This window comes from Pyrgilauda ruficollis, unplaced genomic scaffold, assembly GCF_017590135.1.
Source record: "Pyrgilauda ruficollis isolate IOZ18807 unplaced genomic scaffold, ASM1759013v1 scaffold25, whole genome shotgun sequence".
NCBI classification, from domain to species: Eukaryota; Metazoa; Chordata; class Aves; order Passeriformes; family Passeridae; genus Pyrgilauda; species Pyrgilauda ruficollis.
In genome coordinates, this window is record NW_024523822.1 from 6428587 (window position 1) to 6451322 (window position 22736).

Here is a 22736-nt window from a genome sequence, read left to right on the forward strand (position 1 = left end):
AGTAATACACCAATATTTATTGCTCTTAGAAGACAGATAAAAGTGGCAATTTCTACTTGGACTGTCAGAGTTATAGAAAGCTTCTTTATCACAGGGAGTAACTTGTTGCCTACAGACATTCTTACAGAAAGCACTTTATCATGCAATGTGGTTTTCCAAACCACTGCAAGCCTCATCGAACTACAGATGCTTACAAAAACAAGTTGTAGCAAGTAATACAGACTGAATTGAGCTAGGATATTCCAACTAAGAAGGGATTTAATTGCCAAACAGCAGAATATAATAAATAAGCAGTGCTGACAGTATGTAAGTAACTAGACAAACTGGTAACTACACCTGAGCTTGTACTGTAATTAAGCCCAAATGTAAGTACCAACCATAACTATAAAGAAGAATATGTTTAATTATTTCAATCAGAAACAAACAAAAAAAATAATGTTTAGAAACAAATATACTCTGGCATCCCAGAATGGTGTACATTAAGAAAGGTTATCAGCATCTCCAGAGTCATTAAACCCTTCAAATATTACATTTCACTTAATCTGTTTTTTAAGTTAAACATTTCTTTCCTCCCCAATGTAGTATTTCTTAGTCTTCATTAGGTGAGGGGAGAGCAGGAAATTGGGGAATGTGGGTAGGGTATAACAGAGAAATAGAAAAATAACTTTTTCATTGATTATGTTTTGCAGCAAAAATGCAGTTTCACATATAAACTATCAGTGACTGCAGAGTAAGGGCCTTTAAACATTTAACCCTATGCAAGTCCACTCTTAAATTAGACAGTTTTATTAAAGTAGATGTGAATTTTTACTTCATAATGGTCTTCTCTTTTGAATATTTTACTTTTAGTGAAGTAACTGAAGTTTGAAATAATCCTAGAATGTAGTTTTGTATCTTAATCAGCCTCAAGCATCTTTCAAACATCAGAGCAGTTAAACACAGAACTCTAGATGACCAAAGGCAAACAAAACACTTTTAAAAATCTTGAATCTCAAGTACAACAGAGTTCAAATAAGCTGATCACCTGCTTACTTGATACAACCATGATCGAAGAAATTACCTCTCCAAATCACAGGCCTCATAGGCGAAGCCCCTCTGTGCAAAACCAGAAACTGTTTCTCAAAACATATTTGCAAAGTAAAGGATTGAAAAAAAATTTTATTAGCCTAATTTTACATAACAGCTTTATTATTTTTTATTCATTTTCTACTATTCTGAAGCAAAACACAAGCTGCTGATCTAATTTAGAGAAAAAAATAAAAAGAATGAAGACAAGCCACAAGAGGAAAATTTGTGGCTGGGGGAGGGAATGAGTAAGTCTAAACCCCCCACAAAAATCACCATCCTGGTACTGTGTATGCTTTGAATATGACAAGTCGTTATCAGAGCTATACATATAAAGTACAGAAAAACTTGTAAGTTAGATTCCTCATCTACAGAGCAACACTGTCTGAATTGAATCCTTTATGGTAGCCACTTGAATAAATACTGCAGCTAGAATGGATTAAATGAAAGATTATTACAAATTCTTTTATTCCATTAAGGTAATTTAGGAACAGCTTCAACTCACCCTTAAGGAATTAACCCACAATGGGTTAACAGCATTTTGAAAACCAAAACACAGAACATCCACTATATCCTTACTGTTTAACACAGTGGCAATGCTGGGAGAATTCTTGGCTGAAAAAGTAGTTTCAATAAAAGAAAATCTAGTAAGCCTGTCCTCAATAAATGCATACTTTGCCAAGTGTTTCTCTTCACTGAGTTGCAAAAACAGCTCCTACACACAGTCTTCAATGCAGTGTCACACTGTCTCACACATAATTTTATGACATATTACTGCTTTGGTTTTCAGAGTAGTGTATTATATACTCTCAGTTCTTTGGAAAGTGATGATTACATTTTAAAATGCATGTTATAGTCTGATTTGCTATGTCCTTTGTTTCATAGCACAGTAGACTATCAGACTGAGTTTTGAAGAAGTTTCATCATTCCAGACTATTTTTCACTTGTTTGTATATTTTACTTTGAGCTGCAGTATTATCACTGTTTATTACAGTAAAGTCTAGGGTTCTTTAATCAAACAAAGATTATACAATTTCACTAATTTTTAATCCTAGCCAAAATTGGGATTTGGACGGTGAACAAACTATGACTCAATCCTGAAAACACCGTGTGATGTTTGCTAATAACAGAGTCTTCTAGAAAAAATGGACTGGAGTGTTTTCACAACTTTTTTTGCAGAAAAGGTTAATATTCTGAGAATCCTATTAATACACTGTTACTTTTGGATTATCTGGCAGTAAAGATTTCAAACATACACTAAATGATACCTCTACACAGCCAACAGGAAGCTGCTAAGATTCTTTACACAGATATCACAATAGTTATTAGAGTCACAGAAATCACTGCAAAGGCCTGTAAGATAATTGAATCCAATTGTTAACTCAGCATAGCCAAGCCCATCACTAAACTATGTTCTGAAGTGCCACATCTACACATCTTTTATACATCTCCAGGAATGGCAACTCAACCACATCCCAAGACAGCCTGTTCCATCCAATGCTTTACACCCTTTCCTGTGAAGAAATTTTTCCTAATATCCAACCCATTTCCTCTTCTCCTATCAACTGCTGCTTAAGAGAGGAGACCAATCCCACCTATGTCCTTCTTCCAAGTAATTGCAGGGAACAATGATATGTCCTCTGAGCTTCCTTTTCTCCAAGCTAAACACCCTCAGCTCCCTCAGTAAATATCAGTATTTCCCCAGCTCTGTTGCCCTTCTCTGCACTCACTCCAGCCCCTGATTTTTTTGTTTTGTTGAACTCTTTCTGCAGGGGCCCAGCCCTGGACACAGCACTGGAGCTGTGGCCTCACCAGTGCCCAGCACAGGGGACAATCCCTGCCCTGGCCCTGCTGGCCACACCATTGCTGATCCAGGCCAGGATGCCATTGGCCTTCTTGGCCACCTGGGCACAGCCTGGCTCATGTTCAGCTGCTGTCACCACCACCCCCAGCTCCTTTTTCAGTCACTCTTTCCCAGCTTGTGGCACTGCTTGGCATTGTTGTGACCCAAGAGCAAGACTCAGGTCTTGTTGAACTTCACACCATTGGCCCCAGCCCACCAATCCACCTGCAGACACCTCTACAGAGCCCTCCTACCTTCCAGCAGATGAACACTCCTGTTCAAGTTGGTGGCATCTACAAACTGACTGAGGGTACACTCAATTCCATGACCAGATCATCAATACAGACATCAAACAGGACTGGCTCTGATACTGAGCCCTGGAGAATACCCATTATCATTGCTACCTACTGGATTTAACTTCATCCACCACCAATCTCTGGACTTGGCCTTTCAGTATTTAACTCTTGACCACCCAGGCTTCTCGAGTGAAAGGTAAACCCATCTCGGCCATTAGTAGGTTTTTGGGTTGTTTTTGGGAGGAAGATGAGGGAAAGGATTTACTAAAATTCATGTAGATGACACCACGTCCTTTCCTTCATCCACACTGACATCATTGGCCTAGGCTGCTGAGCAGTGTACACTCATTTTGAGTGCCCTTTCAAAAGTATGAACTGCTCACCCTCAAATAAAGGGTCAGATTTTCTATGCCCAGTTTGGTTTATACAAGTTATCCTCAGTTTGTCTACAGTCTGATGGAAAACAGTCCTTTACTGAGGTTCAGTATTAAGACTTCTGAACCATTACTTAGAAAAGCTTAACTAGCAGTATAGAGAAAACAACTTCAGGACACATGATGAAATGCTAATAGCATCATTCTATTTAGCCTTTCATGCTCATAATAGTCTGCCCCTAGATGTTCTCACCATGCTGAAAAAATAATTTTAGTACCATTTAAACTGCACTGTGTAGCTCTGCCTGGAATGCTGAATCCTGTGCAGCAACTCATTTTATCTTGGCCTGATACAGAATAAAAACATCTGTGAGGTAACTACAACTCCCCAGTGACCAAGCCCTAACTGCTTTTGCAATAATTTTTGCATTGAGCTACAGAATATATATGAGTTGAATATTCTGCTTTAGCAATGCAACAGATAATTTCTGACAGCAGTTCTAATTTTGAAACCTTCTTGAAATATCATCATTTAACCAATAAAAAAGTCCTTTTATTGACAAGTATTTGTAAGAACCTTTTAGCTGCAAACAGCAACCTCCACCAAAGTGCTGAACTAGATGACTTTTAGCTACGCACAGTATTGGTGCACCCTACTCACAACAAGTGAAAAAAATCGCAGGAACTAGAACAGCTCAAATCCCCATTTTCCAGCAAAACCACTTCAACTTTTTATAATTATGATATAATGATGTATGTTACACCACACACACAAACTGTTAAATCATTTGGAACATTACCTGAATGAGATTTGCTGCTGACAGCCTTTGCCCTCTATAGCCCAGATTTCCTAATGCAAGCAGGGTCTTGAGAGACCACTTTTCACACAGCTATTTGTCCAGACTCTTGGAATATGACCTAATTGGTGACCAGAGAGATGTGATGCAAGAGCTGTATTTCTGTTGAGCTTTGTTCATATTGTATGCTATTTTCTTCAGGTTTTACTGTTCATTAAAAGTTATTTTATTCAGTATCCACTGAAAACAGCTAATAACTGAAACAAAGATATAATTTCTTGGATATGTTCTACATAAGCTCAGCATTTAATGCCTTTTACATTAAGGAGACACACCCTTTTTCTAGTGTGATGAATGTGATTTAAACTATTGGTTTTCCTACTATTTCATTAGTACTCATTTTTCTGTTGTATTCAACAGAGTAGAGTCTAGGCTGCAGTTAGGAAGTGACCGACTACTGCCTAATTATTCAATCTTAGGATGCTTATACATCTTCCATTTAATTTGTGTTTCTTAATACAAGGAATATTTTAGCACTGACAGAACCAAATCATTCTGTTGAACAGTTCTAGCATATGCATGCACACAAGGTCTACAAGAGCACTGGAAATACAGATTAATTCCACTACAATATGCAGTTAAAAGTTTTCAACAACCTTAGCATTACTTTCCCAGCCTTGTAAATATCAAATCACAGAAGAGTTCAGTTTCAAAGTAAGTTACAAGATGAGAGTGGCTCACAAGGATAACCATATCCCCTATTTCATCTGTTCTTGCTCCTTCTGAAATGCAAGTAAAAGGTGATAAGGTGACGTCCAGCTTAAAAAAAAAAAAAAAAATTAAAAATATAACAAAGGTGACAAATCTGTCAAAGTATGATTTAATGTTTTGTAACAATCTGTAATGGAAAATAAGTATTTTTCAGTTAAACGTAATGCATCAATTTCCAGAGTACAGTTTAAATACAACTTGCCTGGAAATAACAGTTTTATGCTTTGTAACATTAATTAACAGAAAACACCTCTAATATGCTAAATTAGTTTCAATTGGTTGTAATTAATCATACTTAAAATTAGGAAATATATTGCAGCAACCTAAAATAAGGTAAGATAGTACTCTACTTTAAAATGAGAGTTAACAGGTGTCTAGAGAACTCCTAATGCTGAAAGAGCTGAAAACCACATCAAACCCTGAGACAATGTTCCTTGCTAATGGGATATAATTTTTGTCCACTAAAAGAACATGAATTTACAATATTATGGAAACTATTCCCAAAATTTAATGAAATCTACAAATGAAGTTTCTAATTTTCATCATTTTGTTTCATAATATAATAATCTATAATCTAAAAAAGAACAAAAAGATTTTTGCACTTAGAATGTGGACCTATGTGCACAACATTGAAAGAAAACACTACTCAGTCTGACATTTAACCTAACACTTAAAGAAATAAAGATAGAATAATAATTTAGATACATTATATGTATCAAAGCAAAAAAACTTATAAATGGCTGCTAATATGAGATCTCAAAAAAACCTCAGCAAATATGATATGAGAGTTTTTAACTTGATGACAACATACAATGACATTAGAAATATGCACTCCATATATAGTTTATTAACACTAAGGGAACTGAATAGCTGAATTTCAAACTTTAACTCAACTGGAAGTATAAACTCTCATACCTATACAGGGTAACATACAACACTAACTTTGGATAATGACATTTGAATTCAATATGGAAGATGGAAGAGTATTTCTTTTTGTGGGTCTGCCTTTGCATTGTAGTCTTTTCAGACATATGTATCCATCACCCAAGGCCACAACAGGGAAACATGATACTTTTCAGGCAATATAAAAGCTGTATTTAAATATACGCATGTATATGTGTATTTTAACATTAAAGAACAGTACATTTAGAAAAATGTACATTTACTGACTTGTTCAATCTTACTTACACAGTGACACAGGATCTCTACAAACTTCCTGATCCCAAGTTATGCAACTAGACTAGCAAGATGATCATATTTGTGAGAACAAAGTATTATATTTTCCTTAATTTTTAAATCTAAGATTATACTGTTACTTCTTAAATTCAGAAAGAAGTTTATGAAGTAACTGATTATTTTTTTTACTCGCATGTAATTATTTTTGCTACATCTATATACAAAGCATGAGACAAAAAAGCCCTAAAGAGGTGTTTAAGTGTGGGTTTTTTCCAACAGCCTGTTAAACTTCAGCTGTTTCAACATGTACATATCATTACAAACATACAATTTATAAATACAAATTCCAAAGATTTCTTAGGTAGTTCATATAGCTTCAGGGTTACAAAAAGACACATGCAATGTGAACTGTCTGGTGCATATGATAGGAACATTGTTTTCCTGGAGATTCAAAAGTGATATGAAAACCAATGAAAGGCATGCTTCTGCTGTGATGCATTCCCCCCAGAAGTCTTAAAAAAATTATACTATTGAATAATGTAAACATAAGTGTCAGGTTGCATCTAGAGTAACAGACCACACATTATGGAAGAAGTTACAAGAAAAGATTGCCAAATTTCTGATCTGCTCCTGATTAGCAGAAGAATGTTATGCATTTGTTTCCAGTTGTAATCTAACCTTCATGCATATTCAAAAGCTAGAGTGTATGTGCATAGTAACAATAATCTTCCATGATATATCTTTACACAGTATCTTGGGTACCAATGAAGAAAATTTCAGAAAGCTGGCAAATTCTGCAAAATTTCACTACACATACAATATACAAATATACAACTTCAAAAAGAACAGACTAGTTATTAATTACAGCTCACACTGGTCTTTGACTAAAATATAACAATAATAAATAAGGTACTCATCATTTTACATTGCTTAACATGTTGAATGCCATATTATGTTATAATAAGTATGCTCACATACTTATGTTTTACTGATGTTCCACTTTTAAACGTGTATAAAGGACTGTTGCTTTGTAGTTCACATTTATACAGCTTTCCTAGAAGAACGCAGAATACCATACTGAATGCCTATTGTGCAGAAATAACCCTGAAGGCTGTATCATAGTATTCAGTAGAAAACCCTTACCAATTTTTCATCAACTGTGATGAGTTGCGTGTCTCGAGTTTGGTTCTGCGCCAGCCGCCATGTGGAAGTGCTCAGTGACCTGCAGTGCAAGACTTGAAGTTAAAAAATGATTCATGCAATGAGAAAATAGAGGCAGACAAATCTTACATAAACAAGTTACTTTAACAATATCCGTCTTGTAAAAAAAATTGAAGAGGGAGAGATGAGGGCACAAAAATCCTTTTTCTCCCCAATTAGTTCTGTCTGCTGAGTTTTTGGCAGACTCCCACTTAGCAGTTCACAACAGGCTGCACTTTATGTCAGCCTACAGGCTCTCTGTCACAGAGAGACTGCCAGTGGCAAGGACTGTACTGCTCTATATGAATGTACAGTAGCTGGTTTGTCACGAACAGACAGAAAATCACAAGGCTGCTGCAAGCATTCTGGAACTCTGATCCTTAAACTGATGGCATCAGAGGAAAAAAATCCTTAATCTATTTGTAATGGTAAAGCTCCAATTCTACACTTCATAACAGGACATTAACAAATTAAAAAAACCCAAAACAATCCAAAAAACTGACTAAACAAACTCTAATCTGATACTGCAAACACACTTTTCAGGTTATGAGTGGGCAAAACAACTATTTTGCTTAGTTTCTAAATAATTTTGGGTCAGATTATTCACTTCCAAGAAATACCATTTATCTCCTTGCACAATTGCTAAATCTGTAAGATACATATGGAAACATAGAACACAATTCCACATCACTAAATTAACTAGATTTGCTCTTAGCTTACATTATGTCACTAATGGCAGGATTAGGCCCTTTGAGTACAAATCATCTTTTGGCAAAATAATGCAATAGCAGGTGAAACAAGCCAAGAAACCTAATTCTCTGACCTCATGATAGAATACCAGGTTGGAAGAGAACCTCAAAGACCATCTGTTTCAACCTTTCTTGGCAAAAGCATGGTCTAGACAAGATGGCCCAACACTCAGTCCAGCTGAATCTTTGAGTTGTCCAATCACTGAGGAACCTACCACTTCCCTATGAAGATTGTTCCAATAGCTGACTGACTTAACTACATTGTGAAAAATTTTTCTTGCATCTAACCAAAATCTCAACAGGAGTAACTTGCACCATTAGCTCCTCTTTCATGTGACTCACTGTAAAAAAGGTGTCCACTGTCTGTGTAACCACCTTTTAAAATATTAGAACATGGTGATAAGGTCTCCTCTAAGTCTTCCCAAGACTAAACCAATCCAGTTCTTTCAGCCTTTCCTCACATGGCAGGTTTCCCTGTCCTTTGATGATCTTTGAGGCCTTTCTTTGGACCCTCTCCAGCCTGTCCATGTAGTATTGCAGGTATGGCCTGAGAAGTGCTGAGAAAAGTGGGATCATAACTTCTTCACTTCCGGTGGCTATGCTTTTGTTGATGCAACCTAGCAATCTGTTGCCTCTCTTTGCTCAGAAGCAACTGTCCACACAGACAGACTGTTTTCCCCCAGGACCCCTAGGTCCCTTACCCCAGAGCTAGTCCCCAGTCAGATAAATCCCAGACTATACTGCAGTTCTGGATTATGATTTCCCAGGTTGAACAACAGCAACTTGCTCTTCCTGACCTTCATAAGGATCTTGTTAGCCCACTCTTGCAGCCTGTTTATGTCTTCCTGCAGGGTGAATTTCCTTTCCAAAGTGTCCGCTTCCCCACTCAGTTTGGTATCACCAGCAAACTTCTATCAGGTTTGTCAGGATCCCACCATGGATCACTCATGAAGAAATGAAACAGTTCTGGGCCCAAAGCTGATCCCTGGGGTGTAACAGGTTGCCAATGTGAAAAGGAGCAAGGCACCACCAGCCTCTGAGTGCTGCCTGTCAGCCAGTTCCCCACCCACTGCACAGACCACTTCACTAGACTGTGTCACACCAGCTTTTCTGGGAGGAGGCTTTGACAAAGCATATCAAAACCCTTGGAAAAATCCAGGTAGACAATAGTGTGCTCCATATTTGATTAAGGCCATTTTAAAGAAATGAGGAACAAAAATGCAGGAATTCAGCTTTCTCTACAAGAACCTTCTGAAACTAAGCAACTGCAACAAAGTTCAGTTAAGAAATATCTAATATAAATCTATACTTTCAACACAAATTATCTTCCCTCTGCCATTAACAACTTCAAAACATCTCCAAAGCACAGTTTATAGACTCACCTAACTCTGTGGCATGGACAGACAGATCTATTCCTATTTAAAGTGACAAAATTTGTCAGGAAAGTTACTTTGTTTCAAAACACAGAAGCTTTCAAGTGCAACAAAGCACAATAATTTCATAAATACTCAAGGTAACTACTTTGTTAGCTCAAAATCCCCGTACCAGAGAGTTTCTGGCTCAACACAACTGGTATTTTTTAACTTGCACATGCAAAATAATACATCATAAAAACAGAATAGAGAGATACTGGAGCACTAGGAGAACAGGCTGTTACTTGGTCCTTACACACCAAGAGAGATGTTATCCTAAGAGCGCCCTGAACAGCAGCAGCATTACACTTGTTCCAGACTTAAGTAGCTAAAGCCAGAAAATATTCAACCTTAAATAAGGAAAAAACCATTGTAACAGGAAAATTAGTTTCTCCCCTACTACAGTAGCTTTACTATCAAAGTAATATTCTGCAGGCATTCTGGAACTTCACGTGATACAGTGTTCACTACATTACTTAATGTCTGTCCAAAGAAAGACAATGGAATATGCAATTTAATTCTTTTGTTCTCTAAAGAAAATTCATCTAGACTATGAATCAATAAGTTCTCTGAAGAAGCTTGTTCTGTGAAAGATCTGATCAATATGCAAAGATTCAGGTATGCAAGGGTTGCAAAAAGGCTGGTGAGAATGATACTTTTGCTTGTAGTATGAATTCAATTATGAACAAAATTTAGCACAATTTAGTTTGAACATGGTTGAGAGTGGCTTGTTTTGTTTAAACTGGAAAAGCATTAACCAGCTTTAAAAAGTACAAATGCCATGACCTTGAAAATGATTTCCACTCAGCATTACATGATTAGACATTGCTTTTACTAATGCCATGATAAAGAGCAGGGTAAAAACCCCACCAGATTAAAGGTGGGCAGAATCTCTTTCTGAGATGCCTCCACATTTTACACAGAGGGAGCTGGCTTTTTACATGAGATGACTCTGTCAACTGGGATAACTTCCAAGGCATCATACCTTACAGCTCTCCATGATATTTTAGCTATTCTTCAAAAGCAGATGGACAGCTTACTAACCTAAGTCAACTTCTTCTCTTCATCATTTTTCAAAGACATTTCTGTTGACTACACAATTCTGGAAAACAAACAACAGTTACTGGAATTTGCAACCTTCACACTTTCTTCACTGAGCTGCCTTCTGTCCATCCCTGGGCTGCAATGAGTTGGACAGAACACACTTTCTCTAAGAACTTCCTAATTGAAGAGTGGTTGAAAACTGGTTTTTGGACCAGGAAAGTGACTCAGTGGAGGAGAGACCTCCACATGAAAATACATAAAATACCAGTTGCGCTTTAAAGATGAAAGGCTGACAATATTTCTATTTGTTGCATCTCTCATAGGAAAGTAATCTGAAGTTTGGAAAAACCAGCAAATCTGAAATGTCATGTGAACTGAAATACTGCTATTTGAAAGTTAATAGGAAGAGTAGCTTGATTCCCAGAATGCCTGTTTAATTTTCAACAGGCTTCATTGCACGTGTGTAGCTAATGTCAGAGAGTAATCTGAGGACAGAACCAGGAAACACACCTCTTTCTCACAAGGCTCTCTTCTCAAACTCCCACAATGGCAAGTATAATTTCATCACTCAAGCTTCACCTTAGAAATTTATAATATCTATGATACCTTGAAGTTAAATGAATTTCCAATCTAAATCACTTAACACTTGAGCCTTTTATTTCATCCTCAACAGTACAGTAATTCTCACAAAACAGTACAGTACAGTACCGTAATTCTCACAAAATTATCTATTAATATTTGCCCACATCCACCCTGACTTTTGGGAAGCTTTTCTGATGGATAATCTTGCAGAAGTATAGAAAACACATTCTGCACACAAAATCACACAATCACTGGGTTGGAATAGACCTTCAAGATTATAGAGTCAAACCCAGCCTAATTCCTCAACGAGAACGACAGTTATATTCTCACAACATCCTACTGCTTTTTCCTATTACTAACCTCTGGAAAGGTAATCTGCTTTCTTCCTTTCTCTCTGTAAGTAATATGGGAATACATTACCCCATTTTGCTTCTTTTTGACTGCTTATGCTTTTTATTTTTCCTGTTGAAATATCTTGGGATGAGACCTCATGAGCATGAAGTTCTACCCTGTTCCAAGTCTAATCAAACTCTGATTTAGAATTATTGTACACAGAATAATTTGAATAATCACAAATACACTGCTAAAATAATTCAGAATTTCAGAAACTACACAGAAAGCTTACATGTAGCTAGCAACAATAAACCTTGCTTTCTTACAGGCTCGTTAATGACCTATTCAGAACACATACCAAATGAACTTCCTTCATGGTTACTATCTAATAAACAAAGTGTGACAGGTCTCCAAGCTGGCCACAGCTCTGTTGTGAATATGCCCAAACGCCTTCCTTATAGTAAGCTTGTTAGTGATGAAGAAACAGGCGTTCAAATGTAAAAACCTAGGTTTATTGTAAAAGCCCGCCTTTTAAAACAAAAACTCTTCAAAATTATGGAAGACTAAAATTAAGGTTTACTAAAAAAAGTCACCTCTCTCCTTTATGATTGCCCATATACTTTCCCACAGTATAGCAGCTCCTTTATCTTCTGAGTCCACCATTTAAATGTCATTTCATTCATATTTGCAAAAGGATTTTCTCCCTGCCCCACACCATTGTGTTAGGAATCTCAAATCCTCAATCTTGATCTATAAGATCTTCTACCATTATTTTACACTACTGTAAATTAGGATTATCTGTAGTTTATGATAATTTCATTGTACTAATTTCTACAGTTCATTTAAACTGTAACATTTTTAACCAATATTTTGTCTTTATCACCAATCTGATTACTTCAGCTTAGACTTTGTTATATATATATATGCTACAAAACAACATACTTTAATGATATTTCCGGGTCTCAGTGTTAGGAATTTTAAAAAGGTTACAATAACTTTTTCTTCCACTGTGCATAGTTCTTTAGAGGCACCGTAGAACTGAACATTGCATCTAGACATATTATGGCTACCACTTGTTATTTTAAAGTCTCACAATAAATCTAGACACGTAAAATGTCTTTTACATTGTGTAAAGAAGACAGGAATTGGTATTTGGCAAAGACTAAACTACATGGTCTTCTTATTAAATACTTGTAACTCTTACATCAGCTCAGTAACGCAGAGTGAATTAATGAGGAAAAATATGTCTTTGTAGAATTCAAAACTTTCTGTAGGTACCATGTGTCCTGAAGAAACAAAGACTGGGATCATCTAACCACATCTTCCATGGTAAGTGTGTATTGCCCTTCCACCATCATCTGTAGTTACAGCAAAGTCACAAATGGTTTCCACATCCCTGCTATACAAATGAAGGAGTCCAGTTTGAGAAGCCACTGAAGTTCTGAAATCTATTGGAAAACTACAATATTCATAACAGTACCAGGTCTCTCAACCATCTTTTACCACTGTGGGATAAGAATACAGCAGTTCCTTGTTGCAGGGAAGATTCTTAGGTCTTCACTTCCCTTCCTAAGTTATAAGTTCCAGCTCTGCTGAAGCCATTAACTTCTGTTGAACAGAAGAAACCAAACAGTAAAAAAACGGTCAGTGGATGTCTTTTGTAGTATCTGAATTCAGGCATCTGACTTGAATGTATTACTTGGTTGCTCTGGGTATCTGTACTCAACTGCTAGAACTCAACAAATTTGAGCACTGTAAATATCTGCTAAGTAACCTCCGCTTAACCCCTACATAGTAAGAAGCTGCCATATTTACATGGCATGAATTTGCCTTCCACAGAGAGCAGTGCTGTGACTGGAATGTTACACAACATCCAGATGTGAAAACTTGTACGTACCTGACATAATTCAGTAGCTGGGACTTAAAACCATTGCACAAAAACTTTTCCTTAACCTCTTTATGCAACACATCCGACTGTTTGATCTATTAGCACCCCCTTTTGGTCAGCTGTTGGAGATATGGTTAAAAAAAACCAAGTATCACCAAATAGGTAATCAGATCATAACATATAGGTAAAACAAAGTCTTGAAGAAAGCCTCATGTACCACATGAAAAACGAAGACAATCATCAAAAAGTAAATCTAAAGGATATTTTATGTATTTTGACACTGAAAGACCAGGGCACCAGTGGATGTGAATATATGTATATGCAGAAGCGATGATGAACAATGCAATAGATTGAATATTCTTAATTCTTAGAAAACCAACCTTTTAAATATTATTGCACGTAATATTATTGCATTTCTAGTAATATAAGCTTCAGAATGTACAGCCACCATAAAAACATTAAATTCTGAACAAAAAGAAACACCACCAGCTAACAACTTCCCCAGCATCCAACCTAGTCATACACTGTGATTAAACAGACTAAGTACAAATCAGTATGAAGTTCTGGCACATAAAACACAGGAAATAATGATACAATGTCAAATACAATACAGATCCCAGTATTCAATAAAATATATTTTTATTTAGCCCCAACATAATGTATTTTTATAAAGACAGCTTGCAAAGTAAAACTTGCGAGAGATGAATTTAAACACAGTGGGATAATGTTTCCTTAGTATTAAGTCATTACTGTAGTTGAAATGATAATGACTTAACAGAGTCAATGATATTTTATTTTTACTTGGTTTCACTTACTAGTCTTATTACTTTCCAACAGAAGTAAAATATGGAATATAGTGCCAAACACTGCCTCTGGCAACATATAGTTCTATTTTGTAGTATGAACTGCAGAAGTAACTTTCGTGTTTGGAGGAAAACAAAGACCCTCATTAATGAATAATATTTTCACACTCTGATAAAGCTGGCTGATCATACTTTGTCTTTTGCCTATAAACAGTAAATTATGTTTCTAAATGGATGAATGCAGTATTATTTATTCAAACTACTGAACTTTCTGTAGTAAGTTGCTGAAATGATAAAAATTGAAATATAAATATAAAGACACTGCTTTTACTTGCTAATAAGTTCATATGCAATAAATTATTTTTTCTAGTTGTGTGTTTGGAAAACAGGGCAAGAACTGACTACGCTTTTCTGTCAGGCAAAACTTACAAAAAGAAGCAATGGTTATATAAATGGTTATATATTATATATAAATATAAATTAACATGGAAATAAGCATTTCACTTGTGGTTTGGAACTTTGAAGCTAAATGTTGAGCTAACCTGCCTTTACAAATATTAAACTACAGGCCAGACTCACTTCAGTGCCTGGTAAAGTTTTGGAGAAGACCATTCTGAGAATTACTGAAAAACGCCTGAATGCAGCCATCAGCCAGCACAGCTTCATGAAGGAACAGTTCTGCTTGTCAATTTCCTTTTATGACAAGGTAGCACATCTAGTTGCTCAAGAGAAGCCAGCTGATGTGAGTTTTCCAGATTTCATCAAAGCTTTCAATACTGTCTCATTGTATCCTTCTGGACAAAATGTCCAGCTCACAGCTGGACAAACACTTCATGCCATGGGTGAGAATGGCTCACGGATGGGAACAAAGGGTTACAATGAATGGGGTGGCATTAGACTGGGGACCTGTCACTAGGTGGGTTCCACAGAACTTCATCTTAGGCCCTAAGACTTTCAACATTTCATTAACAACCTGGATGCAGGACTGGAAGGGATACTAAGCAAATCTGACAATTATACTAAATTGGGAGGAGCTGTTGAAGGCAGAGAAGCTGCACAGAGAGATCTTAACAATCAGAAGGACTGACAATCACAAACCAGATGAAATTTAACATGGGCAAGTCCTGGATTCTCCACCTGGGATGGGGGGGCAGCTGTGGATGTACAGACAGACTGGGGAATGAGAGGTTGGACAGCAGTGCCATGGAAAGGGCCCTGAGGTTCTGGTCCATGGCAAGCTGAACATGAGCCAGCAGTGCTCTGGCAGCCAGGAGGGCCAAGCGTGTCCTGGGGGCATCAGGGACAGCATGGCCAGCCGGGCAAGGGAGGGGATTGTCCTGCTCTGCTCTATACTGGGGCGGCCTCACCTCGAGGGCTGGGGGCATTTTTGGGCATCCCCATATAAGAAGATCATAAAGTTATTGGAGAATGCCCACAGGACAGCCAAGGAGGTGTTGAAGGGTCTTGAAGGGAAGCCACATGAGAAGCAGCTTGGTCTGCTCAGCTTGGGGGAGAAGGAAGAGAGACTGCACTGCAATCTGCAACTTCCTTGTGAGACGACGTGGAGGGCAGGGCATTCATCTCTGTGGTGACAGCACTTGAGGGAACAACATGAAGCTGTATCAGAGGAGGTTTAGGCTGGATATCAGGAAAAGGTCCCTCACACAGAGGGTGGCTGGGCACTGGAACAGGCTCTCCACAGAAGTGGTCACAGAACCAAGCGTGACAAAGCTCAAGAGGTGTTTGGACAAGGCACTCGGGCACGTGGTGTGACCCCTCCTGTTCAGGGCCAGGAGCTGGATTCACTGATGCTTGTGGATCCCTTCCAACCCAGAATACTCTATAATTCTTTTAAATAAGTTACACTTTCAAGTAGAGAATATGTCATCACATAGAAAATAATAAAATTTTACTTCTTTTAGATTCTACTTTAATTATCCCACAGGTGAGAAAATGCTGTTGACCTACTATATTCGCGCAAGTTGAACCACTGACAATGTAAAGAAATGGTCCTTCCAGAACTACCACAGGCCCAGAACACTATATCCACTCCTGTACCCAGCTAATTCCTCAGGACACAAGTCAGTTCTGCAAAAACATGAGTTGCCCACCACCAGTTTTCTTCACTTAATCAGCATTTTTGCAGTCAAGACATAATAAAGAAGGTTAGCTTTGACCTAGTACAAAGCTTGCACTTTCCCTGACTCAAACAGGGCCCATTTGAGCAGCCAGCTAACTGAGGTGACATGACTGGGTGCACAACAAAGACCAGTCCTTCAGAGGGCTCCACATGAGGCAGACAGTATGCCCAGGCCAGCTCAGCCACTCCTGCAGAGCTGGTGTCTTTCGAGATTTTGAGTATAAGAATATGAACAATGCAAACAGCTTAAGCTGAGGAAAAGTTCAGCCAAAAATCCACAGAGCTAGCCTGAAGGTTCAAGTCAGCACACTCGCAAGCAACAGCTGCACATCCTGAAACAGCTCTCTGCAAGTCCCAGGTTGGTATCAAAACATTTCTTGAAGTGCTTAGATGCAAACTGAGTCATTACTTGCAACTAAACTTCTAAAAAAAGTAATGTCAGTGCTCCTTGACATGACTCAGAACATACCAGTGGTCTCTGACAGATTACAAAACACAGATTAGAAACACTTCTGAGTGAGGGGCTTAGCATGTTAAGAACAAATTTCTCAAAATTATTTAAACATTTTTGTGGTAGAAATAAAATAACTCATTATGAAAGGAGACCAGGTATACTACAGTTAGAGCAATATAATATGTAATTTGTAAGATGTCCAACTGCCATCAGGTCACAAGAACTCTGAATTACTGCCACCTTAGTACAGTTGCTAATAAAGCATTTCATTTCACACTACTCTCCAAACTCAAACACCTAATCTTAGGAATTAACCTCAGTTCACAATCTGAAAGCAGCAGGCTACTGAGAACCAGAAACTTACTGGCAAGTTAGTTGGAAGACAAATAATACTAGAAATGTTGCACATATCAACTATCAACTAAATTTACATTCTCTAGTTAGAAACCCTAATAAAGTCAAGAAAGAAGAGAGAAAAATTGTGTAGGGTGTAAAGATAAAATACCCAGGTGACACATTTGCTTTGTTTGTGTCTTCTAAATGTCAAACTCCCCACACACACACATATTCAGGCATTCACAGAACTTGACAAAACTAAAAACTGTGCTCTCTTTATAGAAGGAACAACAAAAGTCAAAGGGTTTCATTTCAAAACTGCAAGGAATGAAGCTAATGTTCCACATCCCACCTCTGTCTTATTATGTGCATTTTGAAAAAGAGTCTTTGAATCATGTTAACATCAAACAGAGAAACAGAGTAAAGATTCCTCTGTGTTTGCAAACTGGTTTATGGCACAGCATGGTCCTGTATTTCACCCCTATCCACTCCTACTGATTTAGCCCTTCAATCTGACTGCATTTACTGGCTTAATTAATTCTTATTCTAAGGCCTGTAAAACATAGCATATATATCAGCATCTATGTATATATACATGTATATATGTATGCATATCTATGTGTATATATATATATATATATATATATATATAAAAGACAACTTCTTCCTTATTTCATGTTCTCAAACACTTGAACCGTAAACTACAACACAAAAAGGAATCCTTTAAAGTGTTACTGGAAAACTACATCTTGGTTTATAATGGTTCGTGAAAGTCAAATAAGCTATTTGGCAAATAAGCCTTAGCTGCTGGCCAGCTACGACAAACTGCATTTAAGAGCCATATATTAACATTTGTAGTACAAGCCAGTTAGAGAAAGCCAAATGCTTTACAAATGGAACATAACATACAGGTTTCTTTTCAAAACTGTATGCTCTTAGGAGTTGCTCTAGATGAGCATGGGATAATTTAGGTAATATTTTTTTGCATTATTTAATTTCACACTTGCTTAGTGATCTTCACCTTGTCTCAGCTACCTTTCTTTTCAATTTCCTTTCTGACACTAAGCTTTTGTCCTCAATTCCCCTTTGAACTGCTGCCATTCCTCAGTTATCTCGTACCTTAGCTACGCTCCATGTCACACACCTTAGTCACTCCACTGGATCTGTCAGCCCACATGGTCCTTATACAGCTCTGAGGAGAAAAACCTCCATGATACTTCAATAAATTTTTGACTACTGAGTTACACACAAAGACACACCAGTGGTGCCACCTTACGTGCAAGAATATAGTCTGAGTTCTCAAGTGTTCTGACACTGACAGTCTGAAGACAAACTCTCTCGGACCACGCATCAGGACACTAAGGGCACCAGGTCTTAATGGCCATGACCAGCCTCATACAGGGCCTTCATGAACATCCCCTGCCTATGGCCCTGGAGTTCCATTTAAAAGCTCAGCTCTGGGTCTTCAGCCCTTGAGTAAGTGGCATCATTAGGTGTACCCACCTCCAGCCCTGGTTCTGGCTCTTGCCCCGGTCAGTAAGTGCACTGTCCCTGCTGGGGTCACCCTCACTTTCCAGCTTACCTTACCTTCTGGAGTAGACAGCCTTTGATGCTCCTTGACACTTTACGTGTCCTTAATTCCTATCAAATAAAATACAATACTGTTTTTTTCCAGTCTATGCAATTTATCTGCACTTCATTTTCAGCCTCATATTGCAACCAAAGCAAAGGATTTAACTTTCATGTAGTCTCTCTGTAATAACTGATTTTAAATCTCATCTTGTTTCAAAATGATACTAACCACACAAGCTTTTAGTTGTGGGTACCAGCATGATTAAATACCTTCTACAATACACATCTGTCTTGAGATGAAAACAAATGGTTGGCTGCAGTGTAAGCAACCTATGTGTCTCCCTCAGGAGTTTTGAAAAAAAAACTTTAACACCAAAACTTTAACTCCTATTCTACACACAAGTGCAAGCAACAATGGCACTAGCTAGGAAAAAACCCCCTTCCTTTCTTTTGCATACTGCATCAGCATCTGAAATCTTGGAACAACAATTCTTTAAACTGATGAAGGACAAATTATTGTGTGCTTCAAGAGAAATATAATGAAACTACCAAGCTACATAAATGAAGTCTACATTCAAAGAAAGCTTGAATGCTCTGCTTTCCCATAATTATCTGATTTAATTTTATTTCCATCTGTCTTTATTTATTAATGTAAACACGCCACAGAAGCATTTTTGAGAACTCACCTTTGAAAATAAAAACACCTGCATCAGTTAGCCTACTTGTGTGTTCACTTGTACACCAATGCTTGTAAACCTCCTCTCCTCCTCCACTAGTACTATTCTTTCTTACTTTTCATATTCTTACTATCTAATTAGCTGTTAGCTCTCTCTCTAAAAGGAGACTGCAAGTATTGATATTACTCATGCTTTTCTAAAGCCTTAAGGCAACACCGGTGCTTTAAAAGCAAACCTTACTCTTGAATTTCAGTTCAGACAACATGCAGATTATTTGTTTCTTTCTCTGGTAGGCACAAACACTATATGAAAAAATATCATTCTTGCAGAATTTTGCTTCCCATAACTTACACAGCAGATGCAAATACTCCTTGAATACATGCCAGAATAGTCAAAGCTACTGCATGAAGAGCTTTCTGCTTTTTCCCTTCATTTAAAATATAGCAGAAAGATGATACATGGTAACTTCTGAAAATGCAATATCCATAAAAATCCTACCTTAAAACTACTGAAATATATTAAAAAAAGATTAAAAACTCAACAGCTATCATCCGCAACAAAATTTCAGTTTGGACTTCAATATAAATGGCATCACTAACACTTAGTGGATTATTTCATTAACATTTAGCAGAAGATAACTTCAATAGATTGATCACAAATGACAATGTCTGAGGTGTTCACATATAAAATAAGTATTCATAAAAGGTCTAAAAATATTTTAATCAAATACATAAGGTCTGACTTTAAAAAAAGAAACAGGACTTGTTTATGAACTCTTTCATGTTAAGACCCCAGTAATAGGCAGCTGCAAGAACTGTTTGCCCACACACATTCTGGAGCTGCCTACAGATTCTTGTTGAGTCAGAAGTTACTTTACTTCTTCAACATCAGTTATGGGTCAAGGGAAGATTCAGACAGAAACTACTACGCCAGAAAGAGCTAAGTAAGTAGTACCTAAACATACTACTACACTGCCAGGAGACAACAACTGCCCTTTGAAACTCAGACAGAAATAATGCCATTAATTTCCTAGGAAATATGAAAACACATTATAAAGAAGGTAATGTGAACTGTTCACCTTGCCTCCTGCTAGTTTAGAGATTTCTTTTATCAAAAAAAAAAAAAGGATGTGATCTTAAGACAGTTCAGAGGTATATTTTTTAATACACTCAGAGTAAAATGCTTACTAAAGAATTTTTAAAATGTAGCAAAATCCACTGTATTATCGTAAGAATAAAAATCTACACATGGGTAAAACATAGACAACATTTAGCTATTAAAGATCATACAAATTTACTGAAATTATTAGTATAAAATAGGACTTGTTAAACTTGGGGTTTTTTTAAAAACTAGTTGTGAGTAGGTTAACTGCTAACTATAAAACTCAGCATTTCAGTCTCTTAAAACAGACAATTTCATCTAAGACAGACAATAATAAGGTCAATTGAGTCAAAATACTCAAACTTACACTAAGACAAAATCAAAGTAATTTTTAAAATCCAAATAGCAGTATTTTTCCACTGTAAGTTAAATTTGTTGAACACGTTATATTAAACCTACATCTATAAAGCAAATTTTATTGTTTTACTAACACAGATTTAAAACACTGTACATTGACAGCTGGCATAATTATCCCCTTTCCCTATGTATCCATATGGTATTTCATAATCTTACTATTGATTAATTTATTTGACAAAAAATGTGGTTCAACTTAGTGCAACAAGTTCTACAAATAAATTTCTCAAACTTTGAGACATCAAATATTTGGTATTAGGATATACCAACATGAAAGTCTCTTCCATAACAATGTCTCAGGGATTTTCTTGAAATCAAGGGTCATTTTTCAAATGCAGTGTTAGATTCTATTTTAAATTGTCTAGTCCCTTAAGGAAACCATTATGCCCTTCTGTTTTAAGATACTATTGCCAACAAATTTCAGCTCTACCCTCCAAAGCTTTTTTGAGGGATTGTTTGTTTGTTTTTTGTTTTGGTGCACTTTTGGGGGTTTAATTCTATCTCCACTTCAAATCTTATAACTAGAGAGAAGATTATTAGGTTCTCAAATCAGTAAATTTTTGAAAAAAGTTATTATCACACGTAACAATGCTTTTTTAAAAGTATGCCAGAATTTATGTAAGCATGCTACAGTTGTGAGTCCACAATGGTTAGCTGCCACAAAACTGGTTAGAAGAGCATTCAACTGTTTTAGTGGAGAAGCAAGCACATTGCTTATTTACTAGTTAGCTTTCAACAAAATATACCTTACACATCTGCCTGCTTGTCTCTGTTTAACCTTTACTTTCTGAAAAGTGTTATTCCTGCCCTCTGGGTTTCCAATTCCAAAAGTGAAGGAACTGAATGTAATTAAAATAAGTCACCCCAAGTTATATAACCAATAAGAAAGAGAAATTTAAGAAGTCTTATCAGGAACATTTTGCTGTCATGGTGCCTGTTCTATTTACTTCTCCGTAAATACATTACAAAAACAGCCATTTCCAGAACAACACATCTCCTCCTTACCCCTTTCTCTAACTTTGGCTCGCCCAAACTTTTTTTTCCTCTCTGCCCCTCTTACTTGCACATCATTCTATCCATCCTCTTCCTCCTCTATTTTCAGAATACTGAAAATACATAAACTTTCACAAACATTACAGGAATCCCATACACTTTAAGAACTCAAATGAGATTAATCTGAGCTCACCACTAAGCTACAAAATACATGGTACTTTTCACTTTTTCATTGGGATGGAATTGTTCACATTGACAACAATATCCTACTGCTCCCATGCTTCACTAAATCAAACATGTTCATTACTCCATGGGCGCTTTTCAAAGCTTACTCTTTCTACTCCAGAAGAAACAAGGAGCACTCCTACATGCTACTACCAATAAAGCTAAATAGAAAAGGCAAAAACAGGAAATCTAAAAGACCATTCTGGTTCACCATAGTCATTTTGATATCTTAATAATGGTGCATACCCACGAACACAACACACATGAGTAAATTATCCTGTTGCAACTACTCAAGTAGATTAGCAGCTATTGGATTAGCAACTATGGATTAGCAGCTTTGAGATACTACATAAAATACTGCAAAGAGGCTGAAGTCATCCTACTTATCAGAAATTTCCCCTTCTCTCCCTCAAAGCAGGCAAAACTGTTGTGGAAAGAGGGCTGTCCTTCACAAGAGCCAGACACAAGCCGTCATCAAAGGACTTGTGACT

At 37.0% G+C, this 22736-nt stretch overlaps 1 protein-coding gene across 1 annotated transcript in view; it reads right to left on the bottom strand.

Annotated features, from left to right (window-relative positions):
- Nucleotides 1-22736, bottom strand: part of NDUFS4 (NADH:ubiquinone oxidoreductase subunit S4) — a 47795-nt gene that overhangs the window by 19386 nt on the left and 5673 nt on the right. The window contains exon 2 of the mRNA XM_041470843.1: nt 7466-7544. Within this exon, the coding sequence (XP_041326777.1) occupies nt 7466-7544 (79 nt within the window). The remainder of the gene's footprint in view (nt 1-7465; nt 7545-22736) is intronic.